Consider the following 25369-nt stretch of genomic DNA (forward strand, 5'->3'; position numbering starts at 1 on the left):
TTGAGCCCTGGGGGACCCCATGTGGTAAAGGAGCTGTGGACGACATAAAACTGTCTACTTTTACACAAAAATTATATTATACATATTGTCTATATCCATCCATCCATCCATTTTCTACCACTTATTCCCTTTTGGGGTCGCGGGTCTATAAATTTGTAATTAAAAGCTGCTATTGAATCCTGTTTTCATTGATCAATATTCAATAATGATCAATCTCTTTGTCATGTTTTCATTAATGATAAATCAGTTATTTTTTTCATTACTGATCAATGACGTACTCTTTTCTTTAATTAGATTAGATTAGATTAGATGAGTTTATTTCAAAGGAGACGATGCAATTTCATAAAACACATGACTACGCATGGTTAAAAAAGCCAGAATTAGCCAGAAGGTTAGTTTTCATCTGTAGTCCACTGGCCATGATGTAAAAAAGGCAGTAAAAATTACAATTTAAAAGAAAAAGAAAAGAAAGAGAGAGAAAAGGAATAAAAGCACACAATACATATACTATATGATGAAAAATAAAATACAACATCACAACATAACATTTATCTTAGCATCAAAACAGGCTCATCTTTTAGTGCTGGCAGCTGTAGGCGTTGATAAGCCACATTTTCAATGTTTTTGTGAAGGCCTTTTAAGCATACTTGCCAACCTTGAGACCTCCGAATTCAGGAGATGAGGGGGTGGGTGGGGTGAGGTGGGCGGGGTTTGGTGGTAGCGGGGGTGTATATTGTAGCATCCCGGAAGAGTTAGTGCTGCAAGGGTTCTGGGTATTTGTTGTGTTGCGTTTATGGTGTGTTACGGTGCGGATGTTCTCTCGAAATGTGTTTGTCATTCTTGTTTGGTGTGGGTTCACAGTGTGGCGCATATTTGTAACAGTTGTTTATATGGCCACCCTCAGTGTGACCTGTATGGCTGTTGATCAAGTATGCCTTGCATTCACTTATTTGTGTGAAAAGCCGCATGTATTATGTGACTGGGCCGGCACGCTGTTTGTATGGAGGAAAAAAACGGACGTGAAGACAGGTTGTAGAGGACGCTAAAGGCAGTGCCTTTAAGGCACGCCCCCAATATTGTTGTCCGGGTGGAAATCAGGAGAAATTCAGGAGAATGGTTGCCCCAGGAGAATTTCGGAAGGGGCACTGAAATTCGGGAGTCTCTCGGAAAAATCGGGAGGGTTGGCAAGTATGACTAAGTTGTGACCAGTACATCCTCAGGTACTGAGTTCCACACATTTGCACTCCTTACTGACCAGGCCCACTTACTGAAAGTGCTCCTGAGCAGAGGAATATAACAGTCACCTCTGACAGAGCCTGGAGTGACACGCTCACGGCTGTTTCTTTGGCTGATGAACTCTGGCAGAGGATCTGGAGCCAATTCATGCAGTACTTTATAGGTCACTTTTAGGTCTGCAAATGTGTGAAGACTGTCCCAGTTTAAAATACTGGATTTATTTTAGAATGGCACAGTGATGATAGAGCCTAGGCTTTTTAATGATCAGTAAGTTTTGGCACTCAGCATCAAGGGTTGGTATTGGGGGTTAAATCACCAAAAATGATTCCTGAGCGTGGCCACCGCTGCTGCTCACTGCTCCTCTCACCTCCCAGGGGGTAGAACAGGGTCAAACGCAGAGAGTAATTTCACCGTGCCTAGTGTGTGTGTGTGTGTGTGTGTGACTATCAGTTTTATTAACTTAACTTAACTTTGTGATGCAAGTTACCTCAGTAGTGCAAAGTTGAAATGAATTCCCGCAACAACAAAACAGCCAAAATAATGCTAATGTTAGCATGTTGGCCATAGCATTATGGAGTTAGCTGTATTAACTAGCCTGCAAGCTTTTTGGTGCAGAATGATCTTTTTCAACAGGGAAAAATTAATCAAGCATGTTCACATAATTAGTTTTGATGACTGTGTGCTGAGCGAGAGTTGGTCAGGTGGCCTGGTGAGCCATCTTTGAACTGGGGGAGCGGGGGTCTAAAAAGGACAAAACACAGGTGAAAAAAATAATAATAATAAAGAAGAGGGAACATTTTGCCTCATATTGTCTATATATTTGTAATTCCGAGCTGTTAATGAATCCTGTTTTGATTGATCAATATTCAATAATGATCAATCCCTTTGTCATGTTTTCATTAATGATAAATCAGTAATTTTTTTCATTAATGATCAACGACTTCACCTTTTCTTTAATGATCAGTAAGTTTGTGATGCAGGTTTCTCAGCAGTGCAACGCTGAAATGAATTCACCAAACCAAAAAACATCCATGTTAGCATGTTGGTGATAGCATTATGTAGCTAGCTGTATTAGCTAGCAGTTGGCTACACTACCAAGCACCAGCCTGCAAGCTTTTTAAAGTTAAAGTACCACTGATTGTCACACACACACTCGGTGTGCTGAAATTACCCTCTGGATTTGACCCGACCCCTGGATCCACACCCTGGGAGGTGAGGGGAGCAGTGAGCAGCAGCGGTGGCCGGGCTCAGGAATAATTTTTGGTGATTTAACCCCCAATTCCAACCCTTGATGCTGTGTGCCAAGCAGGGAGGTAATAGGTCCCATTTGTATAGTCTTTGGTATGACTCGGCCGGTGTTTGAACTCACGACCTACCGATCTCAGGGCGGACACTCTAACCAAAAGGCCACTGAGCAGGTTTTTGGTGCAGAATGATCTTTTTCAACAGGGGGAAAATTAATCAGGCTTGTTCACATAATTAGTAGAGATGAAATGCGTTAAAATGTGATATCGGAAATTATCGGTATCGTTTTTTTTATTATCGGTATGTTTTTTTGTTTTTTTTTTGTTTTTTTTAATTAAATCAACATAAAAAAAACACAAGATACCCTTACAATTAGTGCACCAACCCCAAAAACCTTCCTCCCCCATTTACACTCATTCACACTCATTCACACAAAAGGGTTGTTTCTTTCTGTTATTAATATTCTGGTTCCTACATTATATATCAATATATATCAATACAGTCTGCAAGGGATACAGTCCGTAAGCACACATGATTGTGCGTGCTGCTGGTCCACTAATAGTACTAACCTTTAACAGTTCATTTTACAAATTTTCATTAATTACCAGTTTCTATGTAACTGTTTTTATATTGTTTTACTTTCTTTTTTATTCAGGAAAATGTTTTTAATTTATTTATCTTATTTCATTTTATTAATTTAAAAAAAGTACCTTAACTTCACCATACCTGGTTGTCCAAATTAGCCATAATAATGTGTTAATTCCACGACTGCATATATCGGTTGATATCGGTATCGGTAATTAAAGAGTTGGACAATATCGAAATATCGGATATCGGCAAAAAGCCAATATCGGACATCCCTACTAATTAGTTTTGATATCTGTGTGCCAAGCGAGAGAGAGATCAGGTGACCTGGTGAGCCATCTTTGAACTGGAAGCACACTAGATCTGCAGCATTGATCGCTTTTGCTAAGTGGGGGTCTAAAAAGGACAAAGCACAGGTAAAAAAAAAATTAGAATAAAGAAGAGGGAACATTTTGCCTCATATTGTCTATAAATGATAGATTGTGAGAAGGTTTTGCTTTCCATAGGTGCATGTTGAAACACGCCTGCTGCACGCTAAATTTGACCCGACCAAGATCGACTCGCTATCGCGATCCCCGCCTCCGTGGTGAGCTATTTGAACGCAACTTTCGAACAGACACCTGTGAAGTTCACGCTGCGGCGCTCGCAGCCATAGCACACAAACACACACATGCACGCCATCTCTATTAATGCGCCCAGGCCGAGGTCAATCTAATAAACATGGGGTCAGCGCGGTGGTCATCGGAGGCCTGTCTACGGCGAGAGAGCCTTTAAGGCGCTTTCTAATTGTATCCCCGCGGCCTTCTAGTCTAGCTTTTTATAGCCAATCTCCTCTACGCAGCGGAGAGAGGAGGAGGCAAGAGAGGAAGGAAGTGAGGAAAGGATTATAGCTGCAGTTTTTGTTCATATATATCTTTTTTTTTTTTTTTGCACACCGCGTGAACTGATTTTAGATACTAAGCTTATCCTTTTTTAATCCTCCGTGGAAAATTAGTAGAGCCTATTTTAATATTCTTATCGTCACCAACAAATACAGGTACTGACAAAGAAAAAAAGAAGCCTTTAGCGTTCAAACAGCTAAACACTATACTTCTGCTCTCTATAAACAAAAGTTTGAATATCAGCACGCAGAAAACGTAATCTCCCTGTGGGGGGTAGAAAATAAAATAAAATAAATGACTCTCTTCAAGTCCAGTTACCTGTTAGTAGCTAAGCGGCTTGAGTTTCCTGCCTGCAGGTGGACGTGTTCGCATGACTGTTTATGAGGGAAAAAAAAGTTAAGTAGTACTTAGCTTTTTTCTTTTCTTTTTTTTTTTTTCAGAGACATTTTCATCCGTGAAAAAACAGAATGCATGCATGTAAATCCACAAAAAATGTTAAGAATCCAAAACATGTTGCCACAAAAACATTACAGCAATTACAACTTAATATTTTAATTGCATCTGTTAAGAATGCCAACACTAAATACCTGATCCATACTATGTTTAGTTGCGTTTTGTTATGTTATATTTAAGGCGGTCTAAGGAGTAAAAATGGTCATTTTGATTAATCACATTTAATTAATTTAATCGCAGATATGTAGACTGTTTCTGTGATGTTTGGTGATTTTACAAAACTGAAACAATACCAAAAGAATGCCAAAAACTAACCAAGACAGTCGTAAAACAAGTTAGCATATTAGCTATTGCTAACGACGCTCTACTATGTTTAGTTGCGTTTTTGTTCTGTTATATTTAAGGCTGTCTAAGGAGTAAAAATGGTCATTTTGATGAATCACATTTAATTATTTTAATAATCATGATTAATCGCAGATAGGTGGACTGTTTTTGTGATGTTTGGTGATTTTACGAAACTGAAACAATACCAAAAGAATGCAAAAATCTAACCAAGACACTCGTAAAACAAGTTAGCATATTAGCTAATGCTAATGACGCTCTACTATGTTTAGTTGTGTTTTGTTATGTTATATTTAAGGCGGTCTAAGGAGTAAAAATTTTAATTTTGATTAATCACATTTAATTATTTCAATTATTTGTGCATAATCGCAGATAGGTAGACTGTTTTTGTGACGTTTGGTGATTTTACAAAGCTGAAACAATACCAAAAGATTGCATAAAACTAACCAAGACACTCGTAAACAAGTTAGCATGTTAGCTATTGCTAACGACGCTCTACTATGTTTAGTTGCATTTTTGTTATGTTATATTTAAGGCTGTCTTAGGAGTAAAAATGGTCATTTTAATTAATCACATTTATTTATTTTAATTCATCGTGATTAATCGCAGATAGGTAGACTGATTTTCTGACGTTTGGTGATTTTACGAAACTGAAGCAATACCAAAAGAATGCAAAAAACTAACCAAGACACTCGTAAAACAAGTTAGCATATTAGCTAATGCTAACGACGCTCTACTATGTTTAGTTGCATTTTTGTTATGTTGTATTTAAGGCGGTCTAAGGAGTAAAAGTGATCATTTTGATTAATCACATAGACCGATGGGATGTGAAACAACTTACAATTTCATTTGTTTCCGATGTTTGGGGTGACGATTTGATTCAAACAAATTCCCGATTCTTTTGGTATAAAAATACTAGCTGCACAAGCTAGCGCTCCAATCAGCTAAACAGACTCAATAACTCCACGGTGACGTTTGGTGATTTTACGAAATTGAAACAATACCAAAAGAATGCATAAAACTAACCAAGACTTTCATAAACAAGATAGCAAATTAGATAATGACACTCCACTATGTTTAGTTGTGTTTTGTTATGCTATACTTAAGGCTGTCTAAGGAGTAAAAATTATCATTTTGATTAATCACATTTAATTAATTCATTCATTGTGATTAATCGCTGATAGGTAGAATATTTTGGTATTATATTTGGTAAGTGTACCACAGACAGTAGGGATGTGAAACAACTTCCAATTCCATTCGATTACGATGTTTGGGGTGACAATTCGATTCAAACAGATTCCCGATTTTTTGGTATAAAAATTATAATAAACTTTTTCAAAAGATGTCATAGATCACAACTGATGACGTAAGATGTATACGTACAGCGAGTAGGCACGGAAATGCTCTAAAATATGTATTTTTAATTTTGTTTTTATTAACTTATTTTCCGGACTATAGAGCGCACCGGCATATAAGCTGCTCCAAACTAAGTTTTAGAAGAAAAAAATATGTGTCCATATATTAGCCACACCAAACTATAAGCCGCATATACATACAGTCTATTTCAAACATGTATACAGTTTCAATATTATACATCACACGTTGTGAAATGAGTTATTTATACAGAAATATTTTATAAATATTTATTTATGTACCTTAATTATTTCAAAACTGTGCCCGTAACACTGCAGTAAAACGGCTGATCAAAATAAAACAGAAGCTGTGGAATCTAGCTCTCCAATCAGCTATACAGACTCAAAAACTCCACGGTGACGTTTTGTGATTTTGCGAAACTGAAACAATACCAAAAGATTTCCATTGTAAGTTGATAATACTAACAAAGACACTCGTAAATGCTAACGACACTAGTTTCATTACATTATGACAGCCATAAAACTAACCAAGACACTCGTAAACAAGTTAGCATATTAGCTAATGCTAACGACGCTAGTTTCATTACATTATGACAGCCATAAAACTAACCAAGACACTCATAAACAAGTTAGCATATTAGCTGATGCTAACGACGCTAGTTTAATTACATTACGACAGCACGTACAAATATGCATAAAAACACTTTTACAGACGTCACACATGGGAGGGTTAGTAAGTAAGAATTGTTTTAGTTATCTTATAAAACTTGCAAACGTTGCTTGAAGTGATAAATAATAATAATAATAATAATAACGATGGATTTTACTAAACACTCAAAGTCAGAGATGTCATCATTCATTCACGCCACATTCTCACTTTGATGGGGTAAGCTACATTGTTGGCCATAGCTGCCCTGGGGTAGACTGACGGAAGCGTGGCTGCCAATTTGGGCCCACGGCCCCTCAGGCCACCACCAAACATGAAGAATCCATACGAGTAGAAACGCTATGGATGGCTAGAAGACCGAACAGCAATTGTACTTCCAGTTAATAGCTCAGTCTAAACAGAAGGGCAATGCAGCAACTGCAGTGAGCGAGCTCGTCCAAAAGATGGCGCCATAGCACAAACATTAACACACTTATTCAGTCTGTTTGCTTGTTTGTTTGTTTTTTTAAACTATTTGCATTATGGCTGTCAGCGAAGAATAATCCCCAAATTAGCTGCACCGTTTTATAAGCTGCAGGGTTCAAAACCTGGGAAAATGTAGCGGTTTATAGTCCAGAATTGACAGTGAATCGATTTTGGCAAATTATGAATTGATTTGGAATCGGAATGAAAATAATCACGATTCGGATGTGGATTAAATTCAGCACCCCTAATCATTTTTACAAATAATTGGCTGGAAGTATTCAAAATGTTGCTGCAAAATATCTGAACTATTTTAAGTTAAATTGTGTTGCATTATGTTATATTTAGGGCTTTTAAACAATTTAAAATTAGAATTGCAATCAATCCTTTTTTTTTTTTCCAAAGTTAACTCCTACTTAATCACGATAGGTAGAAATTATTGTTTGATAAGTAGACAGTTGGGATGTGAAACAATTCTATTCCAATGTTTGATGCGACGACATTGATGCGACGATTCGATTTAACACGATTCTGGAATCCAACTTGATTCTCCACTCAACACGATTCTCGATTCAAACCGATTCTTGACGCGTTGATATAGAAATTATAACAAAACCTTTTCAAAACAGATTACAAATCGCAAAAGCTCTTCATTTCATTCATTTTTTCATGTATTCATTTATTTCAGGCAATGACACACACAAAAAGTACAAGGTAGACAACACATAATAATATTAATTAAAGCTGCAAGCAGCGTTGTTCGGGCCCGCGTATTTGGCAGGTGCTAGTCCTAAGTGTCCCAATACTTTTGTCTACTTTTAGTCTGAAGTGTCCCAAGACTTTAGTCTAGTGTACCTACCTTGTCTGCATTGTGTGGGCACGTTGGTGCTTCCTGCTTTTAAGCAGCCATCTTAAAAAAACAGCATTGCAGCAGCATCAGCGCAGCGGGTCTTTGAAGGGTCATAAAATCAAAACCGGAGCAGTTAATTAAAAAGCGCTTCTGTTGTTGTAATCACAAGGGTTCAATCTCTCTCCTGTGTTAGTTTGAAGGCGAAACGACAAACGCGCTCAGAGGAGTTCGTTTTTGAAGGAAGGTGACCGGTTTTTACAAAAAAATTGTTTTGAAGGGGGAATAGCAAACTTCCTGTTGATTTTTGCTGGGGGTTGTCAATTTATGAAATGTAGGTCTAAGTGAGACCTACAGAGAGGTTTTTGTTTCATCTCTCTCTGACCTTCCCAGTGGGAGTTACAGGCAGTTTTGTCAGATTTTTCATCCGAGGAGCAGTTTTTTGTGCGTTTTATTAAAAAATTGCTGTAGAGCACAATTTTTAGATTTAGGGTTAGGTTTTTTTCATTAGATCACAGTTTTAGCCAGTCCTGATATGTGTGTTCAGTTTGGTGAGTTTTGAAGCATGTTAAGGGGGTCAAATTAGAGCTCAAAGAGGCAAAAGTGACTGTTTTTAGTACTTTTTTGTCTTGAAGGGGGAATTGCCAACTTCCTGTTGATTTTAGCCCGAAGATGTACAATTGAAAAATGTAGGTCTAAGTCAGACCTACATAAAGGTTTTTGTTTCATGTCTCTCCGACCTTCCTAGTGGGAGTTACAGGCAGCGTAGTTTTTTCTTCTTCCTAGGGGGCGCTAGAGCGCAATGTTGAGTTTTGGGGTTTGGTTTTTTTATTAAAAGGCAATTTTCGCAGGTCCTGATGTGTGGGTCAAATATGGTGAGTTTTGAAGCATGTTAAGTGGGTCAAATTAGTGCTCAAAGAGGCGGCGGAAGAAGAAAGAAAGAATAATAAAACGGACGAATAACAATAGGTCCTTATGTCCCATTGCATAAGGACTCCCTGTGGGAGTCCTTTTGCAATGGGCCATTGCGGGCCCTAATTAATATAATGCAATAGGTAATGTACAGTATGTAAGCATGATGATCCAGTTTTGCCTGAAAGGGAGTGAGAAGAAGATAACTTCTTTAATCCCACCCCTAGTTCTTCATTCAATGATTAATACATTGAGTTTCACTGTTAGACGAGCATGTTCGGTAACGCTCAATCACGGAGTACTTGTAAGCAGACACATTGTGTAGACAGAAAAGGGAGAACGGACGCATTTTGGCTTGAAAACGAACGATAAAGGTGAGGTTCAATCAAAGTTTATTTATATAGCCCTAAATCACGAGTGTCTCAAAGGACTGCACAAGCCACAACGAGTTATAACACTGACATGGCTAGCTAGTAGAGATGCGCGGTTTGCGGGCACAACCGCGGATCGGGCGGATGAAATTTAAAAAAATAAGATTTTATCCGCGTGCGGGTCGGGTCGGGCGGATCAATTAGATTTTTTTTTTTTTTTTTTTTTTTTTTGCGGGTGGCAGTTAAACCAATTCGGAAATATATATACATAGTTAAATGTTGTTACCCACATACGAAAAACGAGCAGGCACCTGCTGCATATGCCACAACAGAAGAAAAAAAAAGAAAAGAGATGGACACTTTTACGGAGCGGAGAAGGGACGCCTCGCCGGGGTCCGGGACCGAGGCCCCTTCCCCCGAGAGGGCCCCACCGGGAGCCGTAGCTGAGGCGATCCGCGAGAAGGGCCCGACGCACGTCCAGGGTCACTACCGCGCCCACCGCACCGACACCCCGCCTCGTCCGCCTTCGCCGCGGCCGGCGTCACGCGCAGCAGGTAAGCAGCTTACCTGCCCGCCACCCCCGTGGCCGGGGGCTCGTAACATGGGTCACTCCGCGCGCTCCGCCCGCGCAGCTTACCTGCCCGCCACCCCTGTTGCCGGGGGCGCGTAACAGGGGTCACTCCGCGCGCAGTGCGCTCAGCGCGGCTCCCATATGATTGCGCACTGGTGTGCGTCTGGGTCGTGACAGCGTGGCACGCGAAAGACTGTACTGCATTGGATCAGTCTCCTTTCTTTAACAGGCAAAAGCTTTATAACCTCACCATACCTGCCAACTTTTGAAATCAGAAAAACCTAGTAGCCAGGGTCCAAGGGCCGCAGGCCCCGGTAGGTCCAGGACAAAGTCCTGGTGGAGGGTTCAGGGCTTCGCCCCCCGACGCAAAATGATTATTAGCATTCAGACAGGTTAAAATGTTGCTAAAACCATCACTTTTCTATCAGTCACAGTGACTTTTCAAAACAAAAATATTACAGCAAAAATCATATGGGTTGATTGACATGTTTATTCTGTAAGCTAACTTCAATAGTTTGAAATTATTTTGACAGTTAATGCCAGTTATCCTGTCAACCTTTCACAAGACTTCAATTTGTTAATTGAAAGTATAAACAGTATAAACACTTTTTACAGTAAACAAATGGTAAAACAGTACTAAACAATTCCATTAAAAAAAAAATTGGTGTCATTATTAACTTTCTGTCCAAGCTTGTATAATCTACTGCCTTGTTCAATTGTAAAAAATATTCTGTGCCTAAAATTCACATTTCTATCACAATTATCATACTGTAAACATGGTAAGCTAACTTCATTAAAATTAATAGTCCTGTCAATAGCATGGAATTACAATTCAAATGTAGTTTTTTTGTAAGCCTTTCAAAAGAATTCAAAATATGAAAAATTAATGAAAATTAATTTAAGCCATCAGACACTTTGAAAAGTGGCACATCACATCTCTAATGTAATCATTTGAACTTTTCAACAGAAATAGCACTGCAAAAATATTAAGGACATACTTCTGTATTTTGGTAGTTATGCTGTCAACATTTAACAAGATTTCTTTAACTTGGACTTGAAAGCATAAATAGTATAAACACTTTTAACAGTATGTCGTGCTGTGAAATACAGCCGACAGGATTGCGCACCAAACACGAGGCAAGGCCAAAGTGCATGCAGGTGCAGGAGAAGAAAGGACTTCTTTCATTTAAGGTTTGTGATAAACCATCAAACTCATTCGTTAAAAGGACTCTATAGTAATATAAAGCGAATTTTTCTGGACATTATCATGCAAGAAAAGTTTATTTTTGGGACCGCGATCACCGCGTAATGATTTTTAAAGGTTGCATTACATTATTAACTGTCCCATGTGATCAGCCAGTGCGATTGGAAGTCCATGCTCAATTATTGCCTCCGTAAATAAAACTTCGGCATTTAATCACATCCAAAGAATCTGTTTGGGCGACGAAAAACGTTGAAAGTTTTCCACTTGTATCGCTAGCAACGGCATTAGACTTGTGTTTTTTTGTCCCAAAGTGGTCTTTTACATCGCTAATTCCTCCGTGTCCGATCGAAAAATCTTGTCTGCACAAGGTGCAATTCGCGTAGTTTTCACCCTTTTTTTTTTAAATTAAAGAAAAAACGTATTTTTTATCACTGCACCCGTAACCCGGAATAGGTTGATGAAAACCGTACGAATTACGGGAAAACCGGAGTAGTTGGCAGGTGCCTCACTAATGCCTTGCATCGTCTATATTAGATATACCGGGCGGATGGCGGGCGGATGCAGTTCTGATCAAACGTTACATCGGGTGGATGGCGGATGGTTGACGACTTTCTGATGCGGTTGCGGATGAAATATTTGCCTATCCGCGCATCTCTACTAGCTAGCTAGCGGCTAAAGTCTAGCCCCACTTGGCAGTGTTTTAGCTACTTCTAAATCACTAATCCTCGCCTCCATGGCGACAAATAAAGTACGTTTCTTACAAGTATCATCACTGCAAGACGAGGAATAGCTAAACATGCTTCACTACACACCGTAGCTCACCGGCGTCAAAATGTAAACAAACGCCATGGGTAGATCTACACCTAACATCCACTGTAATGATACCAAGTACAGGAATGTATCTAGTCGATACTGCTATGATTACGTCGATATTTTTTGGCATCACAACATCTTCTTTCGGTTTTTTTTTAATTTATATTTATAAACTCAGGAAATATGTCCCTGGACACATGAGGAGTTTGAATATGACCAATGTATGATCCTGTAACGACTTGGTATCGGATTGATACCTAAATTTTGTGGTATCATCCAAAACTAATGTAAAGTATGAAACAACAGAAGAATTAGTGATTATTACATTTTAACAGAAGTGTAGATAGAACATGTTAAAATAGAAAATAAGCAGATATTAACAGTAAATGAACAAGTATATTAACAATCCATTTTCTACCTCTTGTCCTTAATAATTTTGACAAAATAATACAATGGAAAATGACACAGTAGACATGCACCTGGGGATAGGTTGATTGGCAACACTAAATTGGCCCTAGTGTGTGAATGTGAGTGTGAATGTTGTCTGTCTATCTATGTTGGTCATGTGATGAGTTGGCAACTTGTCCAGGGTGTACACCGCCTTCCGCCCAAATGAAGCTGAGATAGGCTCCAGCGCCCCCCGCGACCTCGAAATGGACAAGCGGTAGAAAATGGATGGATGGATGGATGTTACTGCATATGTCAGCAGCTAAATTAGGGGTCTTTGTTTGCTTACTTACTATTAAAAGACAAGTTGTCTAGTATGTTCACTATTTTATTTAAGAACAAACTTGCTATAATAAACATATGTTTAATGTACCGTAAGATTTTTTTGTTAAAATAAAGCCAATAATGCAATTTGTTGTGGTTATTTAAAAAAGTATCGAAAAGTACAGAAAATTATATTTTGGTATCGATACCGGTAGCAAAATACTGGTATCAGGACATTACAACACTGTAACAATAAGTTGTAGCAACAATGAACAATACCATCCATCCATCAACAATGGTAATAGACAACATAGCAATAATGGTAATGAAACATTGAGCACATGTTAACTCTATGAGACAGAGTACAACAGCAAGTCAAATTAAAGACCCTCATCTCTATATTTTAATCAGACCCAATGTTTGTATAATAGTTTAAAATTGATTAATAGTTTGGCATTGTTTGGCACTAAAATAGCCTAAAAAACATTTTTTGTCTTTTTTTAATTGTATCTTGGAAATTAGGATTGATTTAGAATCATATTGAATAAGATTTTTTTTTTTCAGCACCCCTAATCATCATTTTCCAGTTTTTATTCCAATCAAGAGGGAAATGGAATGTTTGTTTATGTAACATTATGCTAACAGCTTAACACAAAATGGACACAAAACACGTTACAGACTCACACAAACAAACGCTGGCCACTTTTGACACACTTCAAAAACCCAAATCAATTGAAAGAAAAACAATTTGGTATATTTCCTTTGTTTGTAGAGTTAGATATGAACCAAGTTGGGTCTTAGACTCAAACTCGAGCATCTTCATGGTGGACGGGCTATGGTTCTTGTTGCATTCATCACCAGCTTCAAAGAAACATAAGCAAGAGGAACCTCAGGTGCATGTACCAGATTTCAAGATGCAGTCTGACCCTAACTTGGGAACCAGCTAACCCTGTCACCAACCAGCCCACCTGATACTCCCCTCAGCTACTTCTCTCAATCACGACTCTTGAGAATGAAGAACTAGCGCTCCACTGGCTTCACTTAGTGCATCCTTTGTGCTTTTTGTTGGAAGGCTTGAAATGGAAAGAAGGCCAGGCAGCTTGATTGTCAGCTGTCTGCTTGGATAACATATTAGGCCTGTCCCCTCGGACCACCGGGTCATAGGCGGCCATGACTCTCATAGGCCGGAGGAGAGCTTTGAGAAAGTCTTGTTTACCCTTTTGACTATTTGGAACTATTGGTTCTGTAACAACACACCAATATCTTAGCATCTGAAAGACTTTGGTTTTTCACTGCTGTCAAATGATTAAAATGTTTAATCAGATTAATCACAGGGTTGCTCAGTATTAATTACGATTAATCACAGTATATATGCACTGAACATACTTGGACAAAGTGCCCAAAATGCATTGCAAGAGACATTCCATGGCTGTTGGGTCATTCTGCAGTGCAGATGTGTTAATTGAGTTCGAGTTTGTAATCAGATTATTAATAATAATTCATTAATTCAAATAATCACTTTGATTTTTGTATACTCTAAAAGCCAAAATTGAGCAAAACCATTTGTGTCTCTTGTGGAGAGGATGAATACTTTGAAGCCGACAAGAGCATATGACGTTTTCTTGGATGAGATGAGAAACGTCTTCTCAGACAATCTGAACACTCCAATTTTTTGGGCTTATTTTGCTTGAGGAAAAGAAGCGGTGTAATAATTCTCCACACCTGGTGCTGATCTCCTTAAGGTACATACTCCTTCATTATACAAAGTACGATATTAGATTACATCTTATAACACTTTCACGTTTTTAGAGCTTGCAGTTTAAAAAATAATTAGATTATTTTAGTCATCGACTAATCTATCGATTAATCGAGTAATCGAATAAAACTAACTTTAGAGCTTCAGTGCGTCTTTTAGGGAAAATAGTTGCAATAAACAAAACATTTTATGTTGACTTTGACTTGTTTCTTAATATGCACATAACATTGAAATCAATTTTGAGCATGAACATGAGAGCAGGACCACAGTTTGTATTAAAATATTTTAAAACAACAAGTAATGGACACCCTGAGTGTAGCTAGAAATAAGGCAATACATACAAAGAAAGACTGTCTGAGAAAGTAAGATAATTTCACAAAAACGTTAACATTTCTTTGTTAGTTTTTCCTAATTGGACATGTAATATTTTAAATTGTGTAATAATGCATTTTAATTTGACATGTGATATTTGTTGAAAAATAATGATAAAACACATTATCTAACTTTCCAAAATAAATATTCTAAATTGAGTGATAATAAATGTTACTTCTAAAATGCTTTCTAGAGTATTTTTTTAAATGATCTATTAATGCGTTATTTTTATTTTATTTAATTGTTATATATTTTTTGATGTACTGTATGTATATATATATATATATATATATATATATATATATATATATATATATATATATATATATATATATATATATATATATATATATATATTTATTTAAATATTTATTTATTTATTTATTTATTTTTATTATCGTTTAGATTAGGTAAATGTTTAGGTATTCTCCAGTGTGGACGCCTCAAAGGCGGCGTTTATTTTATTTTTTTCAGTCCTAATTGCCATGCCATGTCTTGTTAATGTATTGTGTCTGCGTGCATTTAGTTTGTTTTTTCTTTTAAAATGAGTGTAAACCACCCTGTGTTGCAACTTGTCAGTGTATAAAAAGTGTTGTATAAATAAAATTTGTATTGATTGATCGAACAGTTTTGCCACACACATGCTTGAAAAGGTATTAATTGACAAACAACTGGGTACGTACAAACTGTAGATGCTAACATGTCCTCACATTTGTTTGAATAAAACTTTCAATATGCAAATCAAAGCAGGGGAAAAACATTAAAAATGTATGCTCGCAACGAAAGTGTGACTCCGGGGTCATTTGTGGCCCGCAGCTCTAATTATGTTGGCCTGCAACACGTTGTCGGAAAAATAAACAGTTCGGAAATATAGGAGCAAAAAGACGTAATGTAATGACAAAAAAGTTGAACATTTTATTTAAAAATGTTTTAAGTTTAAGTATGTGTGGAACATTTGGATATTTTGTAAAAAAAAAATAAAAAAAATGCTACAGATATTGTATATCAAAACTTGTTATAAGTGACAAATGGTAATATTGTTAGTATAAGTATCAAAATGTCAGCTTTTTCTCATTGCATTATGTCTTTTTGCTCTTTTTAAAAAAAAAAATTCTGCAGGTTTTTTTGGACAACATTTTATGGACAACTAACCTAAATCTTTGGTCTGTAAATGATAGTGTCACCTATAACACACGTTTTGTTTTTAGATAGAGGCCATCTGTTTATACGTAATATATGTCTGTTTTCAGCATTTTAATACACAATAAAATAATATCAAAATATAATTTCAATTTTTATTATGCAGCCTTTGGTGCATGACTGTCACAAACGCATTTTGCTGACGTCAGTTTTGGTTTTGTCATGCAAAGTACACTTATTTGACTTTTAATGATGACGATTTTAACCAACTATACTGCTCACATTTTTCAGTAGCACATTTTTATGTCATTTGAGGATAAAATCATTTTTGTTTTGGATACAATTTTGAGGAAACTGGATAACATTGATGTAGATGATCTATATCTGCTGTCCAGATTTACTTTAGAAAAGAGAAGTGTTGGATACTTCTCTTGTTACCTTATTTGTATTTGACTTTATTAAATGTTTGGGTAGAATTTTATCAAACAAAACCAGTTTTCTTGTAAGTAATAAAGAAATGTAAAAAATCTGTTTATCTATTTTATGGAGGAATGTAGTTCATCATAGAACTGGCACCCAATGTTATTACACAGAGTATTGATTTGAATCGATTCTGAATCAAATCTTAACCCTATCGAATCGTGTGGCGCCCAAAGATTCACAGCCCTGCTGTTTTATGTTTTGTTCTAGGCACTGAAAGACATGAGTTGACCTCCTGGATGAGTTTCGACTCCATCTTCAGGTTCTTCGGCGAGGTCCTGAAGGTGAAAGAGGACGAGGAGGAGATGTCCACCAACATCGTCAGCACACGCAGCAGCGCCCTCAAAAGCAAACATCAGGATTTGTAAACCACCCCCCCACCCCCCTTTAGGAGTCTTGGGTCAGCATGTAAACGCCACAATCACGTCAAGATGGCTGCAAAATGTGCGGACGTGATTGTGCTGTGCTACCAACAGGGTGCCGAGCACAGTGCCTTGTGGTACACCTTTTCTGACTGTTAGCATGGAATTTTTATTTTCACGTCCCATACCTGTATATGCATGACCATACTTTTTTTTTAAAGATCTCTTTCAACTTTAAAACTCATTTACCGAGACACATTTCGAACACCTATGCATTCCTCTCCTCTCCATATCTCGGACGAATCAAACAATGCGCTCGGAATCTTTCCGGCGAGCGTATTTGAAATCACTTAAAAATGGAGCATCAAATGGATTTTAGTGATATTTTGTTAAAACAGGAGCCACAAGGCAGCTCAATGGATGACGCGCGTCAGGAAATGCAAGATCCGGATATTATTCTAAGCCTGAATGATGTCGGAGAAAAGTACATTTGTTCTTAGATGTGACAACGCCGCGCTCAGCCACACGTAATCTGACTGTGTGACACAAACACGATATATATATATATTTTTTAAGTATTTTAAACCAGTCAAGGCTTAACAGAAGACATTTCACAAGTGTCTCGACGTTAGCCATGGCTAAATCTTACCATACCTCCTTTTTAAATGTGGACTTCCCTTATTCTGATCGTCGCTATTGTTTAACTTTAACTGTGAAATCCTCTTTCTCCCTCCAGTGTGTGTGTGTGTGTGTGTGTGTGTGTGTGTTCATGCTTTTGAGGATTATCTCCATGCTGTAATGAGACAAGTGTGGCTGATGGTTGCAAGGCCTAATTTCCTTTTAATTTGATTCCCATCTCTCCTGCTTTCAGTAAAATAAAATAAAAAGATAAATAAATAAAAAACGAGTCTTGCATATTATTTGATTTGATATGAATTTGCTTTCCAGATACCGTTGCTCATCTTTGTGGCTTTTCACGCAAAATGTGCTCATTTTTCCACCCTTTTATCATTTGTACATTGTTGCCTTGAGGGAACAAACAAGGTTTTTTTGTTCTTTTGTTTTTTTTTTTAAATAAACCAATGATGAAAAAAAGCAAAGCCTGATGATAAATAAAATGATTTTTTTCAGCCAATTTTCACATGAACATGTTTGTGTGTGCAGTGGGGGAAAAAAAATACCTGCTTACACTTTCATCATTTATGTATTTTATGAAACTTGGAATAAAAGCTACTGTAAACTATTTTTTTTAAATGTATCATTGTTGTGTACTTTATGACGAAGTTGAAGAATATAAACCAATCAAATGCAAATAAACTGTTTTATACATCACGTTTTCTGTAGATTGTATATTTATAAAACTGAAGTTGTTATGTTTGCAGCACAAGTCAAATGTTTTTCTTTTGAACATTTCTAACCATTTCCTGAATGTGACTCAAAATTAACTAATTTGAAAGAAATAAAAAAGTGAATCATGTTTAATATAGTATTTAGGATGTATAAGTAATGAAAAGATGTTCAAATGTATGCTTAAAAAAAAGAAGCTATTGATTATTTTTTTTGTATTAATTTTTGGTCATGCTTTTGGCCAAATTAAGCCCCTCAAGTTTGTCTGCCAGGCAAATTTGCTCTAGTCCAATTAGGTCAATAAACCTCAATATGATATATATATATATATTTGTATTAACTTCAGTACATCAAGTACTAAAAACCCTATATATGTATATGTATATATATATATATATATATAAACTATAAACAATATATACTTATTATGTCTATATCTTATATATTTCATTATATCTAATAAGAGGCCTAATTTTGCTTGACACGTGCCAGCCAGGTATATTAATGTCATGTTGCAGTGCAGTTTTTTTCTTTTTCTTTTTCTTGGTATCCACACACACACACACCTTCTGACACTTTAAATGTGCCACAATTTGGCTCCATTTATTAGCACATCAAGTTGTCAGGTTCCAATAATCCCTGCCTGTATTGAAATGATGCCTCATTTAATCCTCATGTGTGACTCCTTAAAGTGTCTTTTCCCTCTGCTGGTCTGTGTTTAACACACACACACACACACACGCACACACACACACACAGTGAATGAGTGGGCTGCTCCTTGACATGTTAAAGTTTGCTTTTAAGTTTGATATTTCAATTTTTTTTCTAGCTTGAGAGAGTTGTTGTCACGCTTGCCTGCACTGCTCTTTGTGTGTGTGTGTGTGTGTGTGTGTGTGTGTGTGTGTGTGTGTGTGTGTGTGTGTGTGTGCACACGTGCAAGATGTGCCCCTCAAAGATGAACTCCCGCCAAAGGAACCAGGCAGTTGGAATGTCACCCCTCTGACACACACACACACACACACACGCACACGCACTCGCGGATCACTGTCACATGACTATTTGCATAATGATATGCTGCAGCTCTGAGAAGAAAAGTAACCCCCAAATTTTACGGGTCAACTCCCTGCAACAATCAATGTTTTATCGTGTCTATAAGGGAAAATATCTTTAACAAGCGTGAGTGGAGGAACGCTCTTTCTTCTCCCGTCCCTCCGTCCCCTATCAATTCAATCCTTATCACAAACAATATTTCCAAAGCAGTTAAAACATGCAAATGCACAAACGATATCATCCCCTGCATGCAATGTATATATTCGGTGCTTTTATTTTGAAATATCCAGCATGCGTGGCCTGCTCATTACGTATTCATTGACTGGCAAGAGAAGCCATTTAATCCAATAGAAGCAAGCCTTCCATATTCTAATAAGGAAAGGTGCAGCTGCAAAGACGCACAGGTGTGCACCTTTGATTTATAATCATTCTCCTTTCTTTTCTTTTTTTTTTTTTTTTTTTTTTTTTTGAGAAAGCACTTTTTTTTTCAATAGCATAAGTACATGTAGTTGAAATGTTGTGTAATAGTTGTTGGCTTTCTCTGCCCTCGCCGCCCCCTCAATTAGACCTCGTCTGATGCACTGGAAGGAAAAATACATTTGATTTCTTTTCTTTTCATTCATTATTTGATGGTCACCTGAGAGGTGGAAATAGTTTTTCTTAACACAATAATTGCAGATATATATGTTGGGTTTTTTTTTTTAATTTTTTTATAAATGACAAACTTTTTCTTGACATAATAACTGCAGAATGATATGGTTTGTTTTACATTTTTGATAAATACTTGTTATACTTGTTATATTTAAAAAAATATATACACAAAAAGAGGCCATAACTTTTAATTGCACACTTTTTTTTATTTTATTTTGACACTAAGCCTGTTTTTTTTTAAAATATATTCTTTTTTTTTTCATTTACTGCACTTCACAATTTAACATACAATTAAACTCATTTTAAAAACAATTTATTTAGCACGTGATTGTATTAGAAATATATTTATTTTAAAAACAAAACATTGTGACAGAATAAATACTGAATTAAGTGGTTCAAGAAAATAAATAACACAATCAGAGGGAAAAAATGTTCACCTTATTTTAAAACTATAACAATGATAACAATATTATACATCGCACATTGAAAAATGAACGTAATTATTTTATTGTGAAAATATCTGTTGTTCTTTTATCAAAATCAAACATTGAAAAAAACGTTTTTTTTTTTAGCATGAACAGCATGTGACGAATGAAATCTTGATGACAAATAATCGTCCTATTATATATCGACTCTTGTCGTTTGTTCTGTTGATAAAAGCAACGAAATAATAAGCAGCACTTCCAGGAATTAGTCGCATCCAAACCCACCCTCAGTCAATATTGCAACGGACCTATCGATTCGTTGTCCAGATAAATAAACGCCTGTATTGAAGGAGAATTAAACCTTCTAATGTTGAAAATATAACTCCAATTTAACACTTTTAATATTTGAATCTAAATGTGTTTTTTTTGTTAGATGCAATGTTTTATAAATAATCGAATTGTCGTTATTTCGAAAAAGGCTGTGCATCCGAGCATCGATGAATTATTGTATTACTTTTTTTTTTTTTTTTTTTATTACCACCCGCAGCGTCAGTCTGCACATTTTTGGGTAAAACAAACACCGACGCGAGTAGAAATAAGGCAATCATTTGAAATAGCATATTATAGATGGCGTCCATCAAGTGGACGCAGCCCCGCGAGGATATAGTGGGCCGTGCGTGGATTCAGGAGAAAGTTTTTTTTATTGGAGGAAAGAACCTTTCTGCACCTTTATGAGAAGATTGTGACGGACAGACAGGTGTGTGTGTGTGTGGGGGGGGGGGGGGGGGGGGGTTGCGTGGGCAGGTGTGTGTTTGGATGCGTCTTTTTTGCGCACGGTGCCTTGGAATCTCCGTGGTTAAGCGAGTTAATAAACTTGCGTGTTATTAAAGGGCCTGCAGCCTTGCCTCACCCACCACACAAACACACACACACACACACACACGCACACAAACACGCACACGCACACAACTATTGTAATGCTTCTCATTGAGTTTGTCACCTGAGTCAGCAGGGAGGATGAAAAGGGAGGAAGGAGGCTGGTTATGTGTGCGTGTGTGTGTGTGTGTGTGTGTCCAGCCAACTACTTTATTACTGTTTATCCCTGCAGCAAAAGCTGTCAGGAGCTGACAGATTGGCAGAATGTGTAATCAGTGTGGACACCCTCAACTTATGTATTCACCTTAGAGTCTCATTATAAACAATATATACTTGTTAACTTATCTTATACACTATAAACAAGGTATACTTATTATCTTATCATTTATACTATAAACAATATATACTTGTTCACTTATCATATACACTTAAAACAATATATACTTATTAACTCATCATATACACTATCAACAATATATACTTACTAACTTATCATATACACTGTAAACAATATGTACTTATAATATACACTATAAACAATATATACTTATCATACACACTATAAACAATATATACTTAATAACGTATCATATACACTATAAACCATACATACTTACTATAAACAATATATACTTATTAACTTATCATATACACTAAAAACATTATGTATTTATCATATACACTATAAACAACATATACTTATTGACTTATCATATACACTATGAACAATATATACTTACTAACTTATATATACTTGTTAACTTATCATATACACTATAAACAATATATATTCATCATATACACTATAAACAAGATATACTTAATGACTTATCATATACACTATGAACAATATATACTTACTAACTTATATATACTTGTTAACTTATCATATACACTATAAACAATATATATTTATCATATACACTATAAACAATATATACTTATTATATACAGTATAAACAGTATATACTTATCATATACACTATAAACAATATATATATCATATACACTACAAACAATATATACTTATCATATAGACTATAAACAATATATACTTATTAACTTGCCATATACACTATAAACAATATATACTTATCATATAGACTATATATATATATATATATATATATATATATATATATATATATATATATATATATATATATATATATATATATATATATTTCATTATACCAAATAGGACGCCTAACTTTGCTTGACAGTGTCAGTCAGGTATATTAAGTTCATGTTGCAGTGCAGTTTTAAATTTTTTGCATGCTAACCACAACAACATAATCAATATTTTTCAGTTGTTTTTATTTTTATTTTCCCACTCATCAGATGGTGCAGTTGTACCTAATGTTGTGGCCAGTCACTATGGTTCTAGTTTTTGTTTGAATGCATGCATACAATATGGTATATTATATGTGTCCAGTTTTTTTTTCTTTCTGCAACCCGAAAAGGAGCAGGAAGAAGCAGTATGTAATATATATATATATATATATATATATATATATATATATATATATATATATATATATATATATATATATATATATATTGAATAACTGCATGTCTTAACATTATTTGTTGATGTTTTTGTGTATATTTGTGTAATTAATTATTAAAACTGATAATTCATTTAAACTTTTCTGTTTTTGTTTTTTGTTTCTTTTAATTTAATATTGTCATGTTCTGGCAGAATGTGTTCAAACTAACTTAAACAAAAAGATAAGACGACGGGTGGATTTTGTGGGAGGGACATTTGCTGCATTAAATACAAAAATATTTGACATTTTCATGAGAGCAATATCTTTACAAATATAAAACAAATACGTACATTTAAAAAAAAAAAAATCATTTCATCATATTTATTTATTTTTGAATGTGCATTTTTAAACATTAATATGGGTGTTTTTATAACAGTAATAAAATGTACAATAAAAAAAATAAAAAAAACACCACAACTTCAAATAAGAGAAAAAATAACTTACAAGCATGCAAAATCTATATTTTGTGTGAGTGTGTGCGTGTGTGTGTGTGTGTGTGTGTGTGTGTGTGTGCTGACCTGTCAGGAGGGGCTTGTTAGTGACTTTAACTCCGACTCTGCTGGCGGCCTGCAGGCATCGATTTCAAACTTGTCCCCATGTCCTAATGTGATGAGAACATCCAGGCTGGTGGTCGCAGCACCATGGACAGCGTCACCCTCCTTCGTGACCCCCGCCTTGCTATCACGTTACCCGGGTGTGCGTGTGCGTGTGCGTGCGTGTGCGTGTCACAAGTGAAGATGGACAGAAAGAGGGCGAGAGAGAGAGAGAGAGAGAAAGCTGCTTTTATACTCAAAATGCATGGCTGGGGGCTGCGTGGTTCCGTCCATTTGCTCGTGCACATGCAGCATAATAATACTACTACTACTACTACTAGTAATAAATAAAGCAAAGCAGGTTCTGGATCACAAATCACTCCACATTCTTTACTGTTCATTAGTTTTACCATACTTAACCTACTGTGTGGAAGTCTGGGGGAATAATTATAAAAGCTCATTAAATTCAATAACTACACTTCAGAAAAGAGCTGTACGCATCATCAACAAGGTTGGATATCTGGACCATACTCACTCACTATTCTTACAGTCAAAAATATTAAAATTTAATGATATTATTTTGTATCAAACTGCACAAATAATGTATAAAGCCAAAATAAATAAACTCCCGGGAAGCATTCAAAAATTGTTCAGCATACGAGAGGGCGGTTATAATTTAAGGGGGAATTTAAATTTCAAAATGCTTAGTTATAGAACGACCATTAAAAGTTTTTGTATTTCAATTTGTGGAGTGAAATTATGGAATGGTTTGAATGTGGAGTTAAAGCAATGTCCAAACATAAACCAGTTTAAAAAGAAGTATAGGTACATGGTATTCCAGAGGTACAGAGATGAAGAAGGGCTTTGATATTGGCTTGTTTATGTTACAGAAGAGTGTGGGGCTGCCCATTGAGGCAGTGGTGTTGCTGTGGTGGCATGATACCATTTCCATGATCACTAGTGGTAATGGTGTGGCTATGTATGTGTGTAGTGTGCATATGTATGTATATATCTATAATTTATGTATATACAAGTTCATTAAGTTTGTACATTGAGTGAACAGGTAGTTCTAACTCAGAGTAATTTATGATTTAAAGAAAAGGGGTGGGATTAAATAAGTGTAAACTTCTTCTCACTCCTTTTCAAATATGTAAAAAAAAAGAGAAAAAGAAAGTCCAATGCTCATTTGTTTTTGTTTTTTCTTTTCCATTGTTTTCATTTTGTTATAATGTCTGTTAAGGCTATAGCACTGTATTGGATCAGGTTTGCTCTTGTTTTTATGCATATTTGAAATAAAAAAAAAATATATCAAAAAAATAAATAAATAAAACTAATAATAATAATAATAATAGTGATAATAACAATAACCACACATAAAATGGTATTTAATGCGAGCTCTAAAAATAAGTGAATAATATATGCATCATTGTCACATACTCATGACTGCGTCTTTACGCATCTGTGCGTATTTTACGCACGGAACCAAGCAGCGCTATAGGACGTGCGCGTGCCCGTCCCCCCTTCAAAATATTGCACAAAATCAAGTGAGAACGAGGCGGATTTGATTTTTGCACGTGTGCTCCTGCTGTTTGATGGAGCTGTGCAGCGTGGAGACAGCTTGTTAATTAAAAGCCCACGAGATGAGGCGACATATCAGTGCGCCGCTAAGCACGCTGACAGACAGCAAGTTGCTTCCCCAATCCTCCCTCTACCTTTTTTTTTTTTTTTTTTTTTTTTTTTTTTTTATCACAGCAACGCAGCGAGATATTCTAATTCGTTCAAATCCCACTGTGGCTGAGGAATATCTTGTTTTCTACTTAAGGAATGACGACAAACCTCAGTATTCCCTGTCACTCCGCGAGGATATATAGAGCCCCCCGAATGGCTGCTTTATGAGCTCCCCAAATCCACGCGAGGCAGCTTAAATGTGGCAAATTCGATTAAGAGGAGGGGAAAGAAAGGGGTGTCAGAACGGATTGAATTAGAGAAGATATAAGTTGGAATGCTGCTAAATGCTTTAATAAGCTCCGGGATGACATTGATGGCAGAGATGCGCGCATTGGAGCTAGTTTTTTGGTTGGAATTATGCAGTGTCCAATTGTGGTCATCACACATGCATTATTCCACCTTAATTGAACCTGCGGGGCATTCTGC

General features: G+C 36.3%; 1 protein-coding gene across 4 annotated transcripts in view; it reads left to right on the plus strand.

Annotated features, from left to right (window-relative positions):
* Nucleotides 1-18209, plus strand: part of arb2a (ARB2 cotranscriptional regulator A) — a 547436-nt gene extending 529227 nt beyond the window's left edge. For 3 of the 4 annotated variants that reach the window (XM_061986620.1, XM_061986622.2, XM_061986621.2), the window contains exon 11: nt 16632-18205. In XM_061986620.1, the coding sequence (XP_061842604.1) occupies nt 16632-16789 (158 nt within the window). In that variant the 3' untranslated portion in view covers nt 16790-18205. Of the gene's footprint in view, nt 1-16631 lie in introns of all 4 variants that reach the window. The other variant, XM_072914357.1, reaches the window with a different exon arrangement.
* The last annotated feature ends 7160 nt before the right edge of the window (nt 18210-25369 follow it).

The sequence above is a fragment of the Nerophis lumbriciformis genome, linkage group LG12, assembly GCF_033978685.3.
Source record: "Nerophis lumbriciformis linkage group LG12, RoL_Nlum_v2.1, whole genome shotgun sequence".
Classification (NCBI taxonomy): domain Eukaryota; kingdom Metazoa; phylum Chordata; class Actinopteri; order Syngnathiformes; family Syngnathidae; genus Nerophis; species Nerophis lumbriciformis.